Genomic DNA, 11,851 nt, shown 5'->3' on the forward strand with positions numbered 1-11,851 from the left:
TTATTACCACCTCTCGTTTGAATCGATCTAAAATCGCACAAATCGCTATGTACCAGTTCTAGTGGCTCAGTCTCCCTTTCAACCGATTTGAAGGGAGTTTTCGTTAGTTTTGCCTCAACACAAATTTCACATTTATTTGTATTAACTTGAAAATTAGGGATATGGTTCATGCTAATTAATCTACGCATAGAATTGAAATTAACATGACCTAGTCTACCATGCCACAAATTGGAAGGCTCAAGCAAGTAAACGGAATTAACTTTGCTTTTATTGATAATCGGCATTACATTGAGCTTAAAAAGCCCGTCAGTTACATAGCCCTTACCAACAAACATCCCTAACTTTGACAAAACTACTTTGTCAGATTCGAAGACCATCTTGAATCCATGCTTGTTCAACAACGAGCCAGAAACAAGATTCTTCCTAAGGTCCGGAACATACAGCACATTGTTCAATGTTAGTTCCTTCCCGGAAGTCATCTTCAGAATCACCTTGCCCACGCCCTTAACATTGGACTGAGCAGAGTTTCCCATCCAGACCTTCTCGCCCTCAACGGCCTCAAAGGTGCTGAACATCTCCCGGTTGCAGCATAAATGCTTCGTTGCAACGGTGTCGATGAACCACTCGCGCGGGTTGGAGCCCACCAGGTTCACCTCCGTGACCATAGCCGAAAGGCTAATCTCAGCCACTTTTTGGCTCATATCACCAACCATGTTGGCTTCAGAACCCTTGTTCTTTTTCTTTGGAGCCTTGCACTCCATCGACTTGTGGCCCATCTTGCCACAATTGTAACATTTTCCTTGGAACTTGCCCTTGGAAACACCACCTTTCGGACCCAGCTTTTTCTTGCCCTTCTTGGCCTTCTTGGAGCTTTCCCCGTGCTCCACCACGTTGGCTTTGGCACCTCCCACGAGAGGTCCTCTTCCATCACTGGTCCTGTTTCCTTCCTCGACTTGGAGTCCCTGGATCAGGTCCTCCAGGCTCATCTCCTTTCGCTTGTGTTTCAGGTAGTTCTTGAAGTCCTTCCATCCCGGAGGCAGCAAGTGGATCATGGACGCCACTTGAAGGCTTCACTAATCAACATGCCCTCATCACGAATCTCGTCAAAGAGTAATTGCAACTCTTCAACTTGACTCAACACGGTTTTTGAATCCACCATCTTGAAATCAAACAACCTGCCAACAACAAATTTCTTGGCCCCGGCATCCTCGCTTCGGTACTTGTGGTCCAAAGCTTCCCACAGTGCCTTAGCCGTGCCAATTTTACGATAAACATCGTAAAAGGAGTCAACCAACCCATTCAGAATGTAGTTGCGGCAAAGGAAGTCAGAATCCTTCCAAAGCCCAACTGCCATTACTGACTGAGGGTCTTGTTCCTTCACCACTGGAACCGTCTCGGTCAAGAACCTTGACAAGCCGAGAGTAGCGAGGTAAAACAGCATCTTTTGCTGCCACCTCTTGAAAAAGGCTCCCGAAAACTTATCCGGCTTTTCAGCCGAACCACTTGGTACCGTAGGTACCCTCATCGTGGGGATATACCCCTCCGAACTGACACCCCCTTGTGAACCTACGTTCACTGGTGCCTGGGATTGTGCAACATTGTTACCATTCCCCCCGCTGTTGTTTTCAACAACATTAGGATTTTCATCCCCAAGGTTGGCTACTGGTAAAACACGTTTTCCATTTCTTTTCAGAAATCCGAAAGTCAGAAGGAGTAGAAGAAGATATAAGGTTTTAAGATTGTTAGAGAAGATCCTCTCTGACAATCGGAAATACAAGAAATTGGAAAACGAAAAACAAAAACAAATTACAAGGAACAATAATAATCCACGTAGGACTGAACAATTACACAGAAATAATCCACAAAGGATTAGAAGATACAAGCAAGGTGAACTGTATGGCCTTCGGGGTGGTTGGAAGCACGAGTCGTGTTGTCACTATCCTTAAAACCTTATTTGCCGCTTCCCGAGGTGCTGGAACGTTGCGGCCTAGGCTTCCCAGGATAAAACGTGCTACGATCCGCCGTTTGAGCACACAAACTTGGACCCGGCGAACTAAACCGTGGGATGAACGCAGATGTCTTGAAGGAAATATGAGCAGGGTTTTGAGGTAGAAATAGTGTATTCGTGTGTTCTTGGTGTGTATCTATGAAACCTGCTGCTCACAACGAATATATAGTGAAGGATCGGATCATTGCATTAAATCTGGCATTTAATTCCCATTCGTAACCTTCACCCACTAGCAACCTATTTACACTCACTACTAATCCATTTAATCAAGAAATAAACTCTGAAATAATGATTGGAATTAATCATATTAATTCCGTAATATTAACAATCATTTTTTGAACGGATCCAGTAGGTGAACGGTCGCAATCGAGAGGTCACCAAAGTCGCTGTTCGAGACATCGTTCATATCTGCGTACCTTCGAGACGTCGAGAAGTGCTAGCTTCGAGACATCAAATTGGTCCGCGAGACATCGAACGCGCGATATCGCCCTCGTACGCGACTTGGTTCGAGACATTGGACTACCTCTCGAGAGGTCAGTTCGTTTGATGAAGTGCTAGCTTCGAGACATCAAATTGGTCCGCGAGACATCGAACGCGCGATATCGCCCTCGTACGCGACTTGGTTCGAGACATTGGACTACCTCTCGCCCTCGTACGCGACTTGGTTCGAGACATTGGACTACCTCTCGAGAGGTCAGTTCGTTTGATGCGAGACATTGGACTACCTCTCGAGAGGTCAGTTCGTTTGATGAAGTGCTAGCTTCGAGACATCAAATTGGTCCGCGAGACATCGAACGCGCGATATCGCCCTCGTACGCGACTTGGTTCGAGACATTGGACTACCTCTCGCCCTCGTACGCGACTTGGTTCGAGACATTGGACTACCTCTCGAGAGGTCAGTTCGTTTGATGCGAGACATTGGACTACCTCTCGAGAGGTCAGTTCGTTTGATGTCTCGAACGAGAGATCAGTTCGATCTCATGTGGGTGGCATAACTTAGCTCGCAAGGCCTGCCAATTTTTCGGACGACATTCGTGCCTGCAGGTGCCGGCGTACACGAGTTCAAGCCTTTCGAACTCATTTTGGGATTTGATTTGCACCCCCCCCTGCGCGCAAGAGAGAGCATCTATGCTATACAAGTTAATTAGTCATAAAAATACTCTTGTATATATAGTGGTGCAAAGGTTCATTCCAAACCAATGTGGGACAAAGCTACTTAAGCTTTTCCACACTTGAATTCCATCTCAAATGGGTCTACTTTGAGAATCAATTTCTCATTCACCCATTATCCATTTTGAGCGTATAATATATCGATCTCTTCGTCTAAGAACGAAGAACCCGAATCCACTTTGACCCGACCCAAAATCGGAAGTGGACCCACTTATATTTATACCACAAAATGGCCACTTAAAATGTCATTTTAGTGCAATTTTTCCAACACAGGTTTCAGGTTCATGCTTCCAAAATGCCAATCAAAAGCAACAAAATTGGCAAAAATGATATGAACCACATGAATACTCCCATTTGAATATCATTAGCATAAGAAATAACCAAAGAACTATTTGAATATGATTTGCAGGTCTTACTGTGCATGTGAATTTTCCAAGAAAAACTAAATGACAACTTTCATTTTGGCAAACACATTTTTGAAAGAAAAAAAAAAGCATAAAATAATATCTTAAGCGGTTTATTTGTGGTACAAATATATGTGGGGTCCACAACCGACTTGGGTCGGGTCAAAGTGGATTCGAGTACTTTGTAGTAAGACAAAAAAAAATTAATATATTGTATGCTCAAAACAGATAATGCGTGAATTAGAAATTGGTTTTCAAAGTAGACCTATTTGAGTTGAAAAATGGAGGTGGAAACCACATTGAAATGGAAAGGGGTTTGCATTAGTATATATACAATACCCTTTAAGAGGGAGTTTGAATTGTACAACTTAAATGCTCTCTCTCGCGTGTAGGGGTGAAAATAAAATGGTAAAATGAACTAGAAAAGACTTGACTCTCGGGCGCCGGGCGCCCATGCGGGTTAATTTATGCTAACTTTTGTACAAATTGCTCAATGCAATTTTGGACCTCAACTTCTCGGAGTAGCAAGTAAAATTTGAGTTTTCGATTTGGCCAAAAAGTTAAATGCTACTTTTCGGATGTAACCTTTTGGGTGTACTTTTCAGAGTACCATTCTGGAACATATTAATTCTTTTCAGAGTACTATTCTGGAACATATTAATTCTAATTATTAGGAATTAATTTTGAATTAATATTAATTTTATTTTTTAGAACTAATTTGCAGATTAAATATTGTATCAATGTTACAAAGACTGATCTTAATATAAGTATAAATGTCAAGTTAAATGCTATTTAATCCCTTCTTCTATATATATTGGTAAACATATGCATTTATTTGCAAGAAAGAAAAATATCATATCTATTTTTCTTTCCAGAAAAACTTTGCTCATCTTCTTCTAATTTTTTTTTTGTTTTTTGTGTTCAAACCTTGTTCTAGTTCGCCGAGCATATTTGTTTGAGTGTTTAAATATTAAGTCATAGTTTGTTTTATCCTAGGAAGTCTAGGCTTCAATGGTCCAAGCACCAAAGGGAGGTAGTAAATAAGGGTTTAATGAGAGTGTGAGTACACATAACTTGAACTAAACCGTTCACCCTCTTGTTTCTTGTGCTTGTATTTTTTGAATTAATATTTTTGTAATATTATTTCCCTACAAGCTTAAAACATTATCTTTCTCATATAAAAGATGTCCTCCACCCCCACCCCCTCCCCCTCCCCGTATTGCCAATAAATAACAATGTGGACAAAAATATTGGAAACAACAATATATGGTTGGAGCGGTAACACATTTGCACATTCCGAAACACCGGTGAACCTCGGTTCGCAAATCGGTGGGAGCATCTAAGGGTATATCCTTATGATGCATGTACCAGTGTCGGTACCAAGTTGCTCGACTGAAAAGTCTGAGAATTTCTGTTGGGCGTCGGTCGGGTTGGCCGAGTTCAGCCTCTGCTCGATACAAGACGTGGCGTTGTGACTTACCATGGGAGGATGTGGTTAAATGTTTAATTTCCACCTACTTATCACCAATTAGTTTTGAGTAGGATATGCCGACCAGATAGCCAAGGAACTCAGTGGTTAAGCATGCTTGACTTCCGACAGTCACGTGATCACGTGACCCCCTGGGAAGTAAGCATAGTGCAGCACTGAGATCCGTCAATTGGTATTAGAGCCGAGGTCATAGGTTTGAATCGATGGCGAGGCGAAAGCCAAGTCCAGTCCCAGGTAGGATGTGGGCGGGTAATTTATATTGTGGACCACGGTGCACAATGCATTGTGCACCCCGTACCAAAATGAGTTCTGTGTATTCCAGGCAATCATTTTGTGTATTCTAGGCAATCGTTCTGTGTATTCATGTTAGTAACACATGTTGTGATGTGTTTGTGCATTCGAATGTTTAGGAGGATGAGTTCTGTGTATTTTGTGTCAATATTCTGTGTATTCATGTTATTAACACAGGTTGCGATGTGTTTGTGCATTCGAATGTTAGGAGGATGAGTTCTGTGTATTTTGTGTCAATATTCTGTGTATTCTGGGCAAATGTTCTGTGTATTCTAGGCAAACGTTCTGTGTATTATAGATAATGATTATGCGTATTATAGATAATGAATTCCCTGGAGTCACTCGCGTCGGCGTCCACTAACATCAAAACGACATCGTTTCGGACTAGGGTCTATAGTGCACTGTGGACCTTGGTCCACGATATAACAACTAGTGCACAACTAGGCTTGGTGTTCAAAGGTTGCAACAAGTGTTGAGAGGGGGATTGTTGGGTGTCGGCCAGTTAGGGGATTGCTTCAAGAGGTGGAAGCAAAAAATATTGTTTTCACCTGATAACTCTCGCCTTGGCAATGTTCTTGACCGGGAAGGTTCCTAAGTTAAAGGAACACGAGACATATGTACAATCCGTGAGTCTCGTACAATCTTACTTTGCCTAAACTACGTGCTCAATAGGTTGCACGATGTGCAATATGATATATATTGCAAGTATGGCATAAGTTTTGGAAGCCTGGACTCACAAGTATAAAAGCTAGGATGGCAGGGCAAAGAAATTTGTTGCCGGTGGGTTCCTTGAGTGTAAGATGGTTGATTCTAAGACTATGCTAAGTCAAGTTGAAGATATGCAGTTAATCTTCGACAAGACCCGTGATAAAGGCATGATGGTGACTGAAGCCTTCCAAGTGGTGTCTATAATCCACTTGTTGCTTTCAAGTTGGAAGGATTTCAAGAATTACCTTAAGCACAAGTAAAAGAAGATAAACTGGAACATTTTATCCTTTGGCTCCGGATTGATGAGGGCAATAGAAAGAATAATGGGAAGGGTCTCATCGCTGGTGGGGCTAAGGCGAATGTTGTGGAACACAATAAAAGCTCCAAGAATGTCAAGAAGGATAAGCAAAAGCTTGGTCCAAAAGGAGGCGTTACCAATACTAAGTTTCATGGTAAATGCTTCAATTGTGGCAAAAATGGCCACAAGTCATCTGATTACAAGGCTCCGAAGAGGAAGAATAAGAGTTCTCAGGCTATTATGGTGGAACAAAACAATCAGAAGGAGGCCGAGATCAGCCTTTCGACCATGGTGGCTGAGATAAACCTTGTGAGCTCCAACTAGTGCGAGTAGTTCATTGACACCGATGCAACAAGGCAACCGTGAGCTATTTAGCATCTTCCAGACCATTGATTGTAGAAAATACGCAGTGATAATTTTGTAATTTCTATTACCACGTATATTTTGGCGGTGCATTACGTGCTAGTGTGTGGTGCACTTACTAGTGCTCTATGGTGCACTTTTGAGTGATATGTGATGTACTTAGTATTGCACCACTCAGTGGTATATAAAATTTTTTAATTATATAAGAGTCAATAAAGTTAAGCCTATATATGTATGACATTTATGATCAAAACATCGGAATGCACAACAATGTGCTCTAGAAGGGTAAACAATGTGCTCTGGAAGAATGAACAATCTGTACACTAAGACAAAACAATATACAATTTGAAGGCACAACAATGTGCTTTGAAGGCTCAATAATGTGCTCTGTGTGGCAAAGCAATGTGCACAGGAAGGTATATTGTGGTGCTCTGGAAGGCACAACATTGTGTTCTATAAGACATAATATTATGCTATACAAGAAGGAAAAATATGCACCAGAAATCAAAAATAAAAATAAAAATAAAAAATAAAAATAACTTATGTAAGTGGCACCCGGTGTCCTGGTTTACACTCCCACATGGATGATGGAGGCAACCACTTGTTGACTCTTTGTGCTTCAGTAGGTTGAGAGAGTAGCTATGAACAGATACTACATTGTAACAGAGTCAGTGGTACTTAACAAAAAAAATTACCATATTCTCACCGCATTTTTTTTTAAAAAAATATCTTTAATTTGGACTCTTGATCTGGACTCAATTTACGGATATAATTAAATCATATTTTTCATCTAAGGTAATTGTTTCACATGACCTGTTATATATATATAAAGGGTCACACTTGTGTGAGACCGTCTCACGGATCCTTATTTGTGAGACGGGTCGGGGCGGGTCAAAGCACCATGCAAACGTCATGCTTATATATGCAAATGTAATACTTATGTGCTCAAATATAACACTAATCAAGAATATAATTTTTGTTACTTATAAGAGAAAAAGTAATATATTTTTCATAATAAGTAATGTTGACAAGTGAATCCTTACTTATAAGGGCAAATATAATACTTTTGAGAAAAAATGTAATACTTTTAAATCGAAATGTAAAAGTGTTGTATTTTCCCTTAAAAGTATTACATTTACCCTTATAACTAACAAAAATTTTATTCCTGATTAGTATTAAATTTGAGCATATAAGTATGACATTTGTTCATATAAGTATTACACTTGCATCTTGACCCGATCCGACCCGTCTCACCATGAGACGGTCTCAAACAAGTTTTTGCCATGAGTAATTCTAGTTATGATCCGTGTAAAAGATGTCATATATACATTTGAAGATATCCTTTACGTGGTGCCTTTAATTACTGCTAGGCTACGGAGGATCTACTGTCCTTTATTTGCTTCATATTTCTTTGAAATAAAAATGTGGTGACTGGAGAACGAACCCGACGTGAATCGAACACACAACCTTCTAATCTAGAGTCAGACGCGCTACCATTGCGCCACGGATCACAGGCTTATTTGCTTCATTAATAACTGAAAATGAAGCCAGAAGGTCATAAGTCAAATCGGGGAAGATGGAGAAATTCTTACATAACCTATTGCTAATTCTATTTACTATTTAACCATTGAACAAGATGATTTGTACAACATGCATCCATGTACGTGACCAGTATTGAATATAAATTTTAGTTTTTTGTTTTTAATTTTTTTAAGAGTTGAGTATACAAAAAAAAAAAAGAGTTAATACCACAAATGGTCCTTTGACTTTCATTTTTTACCACAAATAGTCTTCTATTAAAATTTCTGTTAAATAGGTGTTAAATCTAGGGGTATTATCGTCAAATTGATATATATAATGGTCATAAAATAAAAATGTTTAGAATTTTTCACCAACAAGTATAATTGAAACAATTAATGAATATAAATACTCCTAAATGAAACGACAATACACATTATTCTCGTAATTATGCGTGCAAAATAAAGATTTAATATTAGAGCTATCTATTCTTTATTTAACCAATAGATTAAAATGGAAGAAATTTTTTTCAAAAACCTTACTTCCATCATTTTCATGGTTGTTCATACATGGCGGATTAATAGTTTTCACTCTTCATTAATCGATCAAACATTTTCTTTAGGACAAAACTGAAGGCCGCCACCGTTGAATTAAAATAATTAATCAAGTATAAATTACGAACATTAATCATGTGTTTTTATTTAATTTGTTCATTTATGTAATTCGTCACGTCCATTTTGTTTTTATATTTATTAACTTAATGTTTATTAATGTTTGAAATTAATTATGTTGTCATATAATTCTCAAAAAGAATTAATCATAATAATATTAATTAATTTGACAATATTACCCATAGATTTAACACCTATTTAACAGAAATTTTAACTGAGGACTATTTGTGGTAAAAAATAAAACTCAAAGGACCATTTGTGGTCGAATTGAAAGTCGAAAACTAAAAGGAGTATTAGCTCAATAGTCAGAAGATCATTTGTGATATTAACTCTTTTTTTTTTTAATATATACTTAGATGATCCTAGTTTTCGAAGATTAATTCTAAGTCCACCTTCATGCGCTTAAAGTTATTGTAGAGGTAATCCAATCCACACATCTTCTATCATTCCGGGTATTTAAGTTGTTCATTCACGTTTCTAGTGAAATTTGAATTTCCACATTATTTTCAGTCGTGACATAAAGTCATACGACGAACCACTATGTTAAGTCTCGAGAGTAAATTTATTAGATCACCTGTTTTTTGTCGATGGGATCCATATTGCGATGTGATAGCTAAAATTGATTCTGAAGATCAAATTCTCTCTCTCTTTATATGCGCAACTAATTGAAAGTGAGCATGTCATACTCTTATAATTCTTATTGTTGCAATAGAAAATATTTTGGAAAAAGGGTTAAATGTCAATAAATTTTACACGAAAGTGCAATTAAAAGTCAATTATTCACGTACGATAACTGGTTATTAGGGTTCCGAAGACCATTCCGACAGCCGGTGAACCTACCATTCCAGCGGCCGACGAAAGGTCATCGGCCGTGATTACCTTTGAAGAAGGTCGGTCACATTCTTTAGTGGAGAAGGCGACTAGATGACGTCTTCTCCAACTGGAGAAGGAGACCAGACTGCCGCCTTCTCCAACTGGTAAAGGCGCCGATCACCTTTTCCCGAAATGGTGCCTTTTGGAGAAGGCGACTGGAATGACGCCTTCTTCAACAAGAAAAGGTGACCAAATCGCCATGCCTCCAAAGGGAGAAGGTGACCAAACTGCCTGTGCCGGTCAACTTCTCCGTCGACGGTGAATTCTTTTAATTTCGGTAATGAAGAGTGGTATACAGTGGTCAACGGTTGTTAATAGTGGTCAGCAGCGGATGGTTTACCAGTAACTTATTGGCTACCGGTAAATAGGATTTATTTGAATAATTTTGACAAGTTCAAGTGTTTAATTGCACCCTTTTATAATTTAGGGACTTAAGTATATTTTTACATAAAGTTTACGGGTATATTTGATCTTTTTTCCAAAATATTTTAATTTAAAACCCCCTAAAAATTTAAACCAATCAAAAGATTGCATATTAAACATGGGAAAGTGAAAGGTGCTGTGGACTGTGGTGTGAACAAAAACGTACAAAACGAATCGTGAAGTCGGACAGAGAATACGTACACCACATAAAGCATTCCGAGTAGTCAAAATGTTACAATCTACTCAACGCAATTATTTCTCCTTTTTGCTTATCTGGAATGTACATTATTGCTTTACATTTCCATCTGAATAATGAAAGTTCTGCACAAAATTTGTTATTATTCAAATAATTTTTAATAAGTTAGATTTATTCACCATCAATCAATAATCTATCTACTATTTACTATACTAATAAGAGCCAAAGAGACTTAGGCCTAAAATGGATAGAAAAAATAGCGGTCGTCAAATTATTTAATAAAATGGATGATTCAGATTGTTTAGATTTGGAAATTTGTTGACAATGAAAGTACTCAAATAACCCATTACCCAACAAATTGAAGCGAAAAACTACCTTTTAATATCTTTGGAATACATCATATTTAAAATTTTCAAATTTTTACTAATTTATTTAATCTTTTTCCTTAAACTAGGGATTTCTTTATCCACAATAACTCATTCAACAATAATGGTTGAACCAAATGAACCCCGAGCAGAACACCTAAAAGAAAGTCCATTACTCCTATATCATAATCTCATTGCATGACGTTGTCATCTATGCTACCAACAGTAACTCAATTGCAAATAACATACTACCAACAAAAAGGAAGAGGGCAAATAGTAAAGATGGAGACAATGACAATATTACTCAAAAGAGAATTAAGAATAATTAGAAAAAATCAAACCAAAAGTAGTATTTATTTAGACTATTATTTTTAGACCAATTATTTAGACTATCGATTTTACAAAGTTGCAAACATTTATTTTATTGAAATTATAATGAATTTCCTATATTATCTTGGATTCATATACTTTGAGTTACATATTTAAATAAACAAATTCGACATTCAATTACCTATGTATAAACTTCTCCTATATAATATTGCATTGATATACTTTCAAATATTTATTTAAATATAAACATTGGACATTAACCCATTCGCGCAATGCGCGTGTAAAACTAGTATATGGAATAAGAGTCAAATAGGTCATCAAACTGCACACAGTAATGCAATTAGGTCACTGAATTTAAAAAAAAAAAAAACTACAATTGGTCCCTAAGCTAACTCATTTAATTCAATTTGTCCAATTTACAGGTTTTTAATAGGCTATCCCAAATTTGAATTATTTTTTTTTATAAAAAAAAGTTACAAATAATTATTTAAAATTAATTTTAAAAAAAAAATAGAACGTCTTTGCCGGAGACAAAGAAACTTTCTTCATCTCCGGCTGAGACATTCTGTTTTTTTTTTTGAATTTAAATAAATATTTTAAAAAATAATTTAAATTTAGGATGATCTGTTAGAAACCTACAAATTCGACAATTGCATGAAATGTGTTAGTTTAAAAACTCAATTGTATTTTTTAAGGTTCAATGGTCTAATTGTATTATGGTGCGCAGTTCGATGACCTATTTGA

General features: G+C 37.6%; 1 protein-coding gene across 1 annotated transcript; it reads right to left on the bottom strand.

Moving 5' to 3' along the window:
- Positions 1–1,048: 1,048 nt before the first annotated feature.
- On the bottom strand, positions 1,049–5,065 carry LOC116026926. The gene is made up of 2 exons (XM_031268353.1): positions 4,951–5,065; positions 1,049–1,758 (listed from the first exon to the last, which is right to left on the bottom strand). The coding sequence occupies exons 1-2, from the start codon at positions 5,063–5,065 to the stop codon at positions 1,049–1,051; spliced, it is 825 nt and encodes a 274-aa protein (XP_031124213.1).
- Between the last annotated feature and the right edge of the window lie 6,786 nt (positions 5,066–11,851).

Source organism: Ipomoea triloba, chromosome 8 (genome assembly GCF_003576645.1).
Source record: "Ipomoea triloba cultivar NCNSP0323 chromosome 8, ASM357664v1".
NCBI classification, from domain to species: Eukaryota; Viridiplantae; Streptophyta; class Magnoliopsida; order Solanales; family Convolvulaceae; genus Ipomoea; species Ipomoea triloba.

What these genes read in the sequence shown, in the direction of transcription:
- LOC116026926 (XM_031268353.1), bottom strand. Translation starts at nt 5,065, where the DNA reads ATGGTAAGTCACAACGCCACGTCTTGTATCGAGCAGAGGCTGAACTCG. An exon ending in GCAACTTGGTACCGACACTG is followed by an intron (nt 1,759 to 4,950) that starts GTACATGCATCA and finishes TCCGATTGTCAG; the next exon opens with AGAGGATCTTCTCTAACAAT.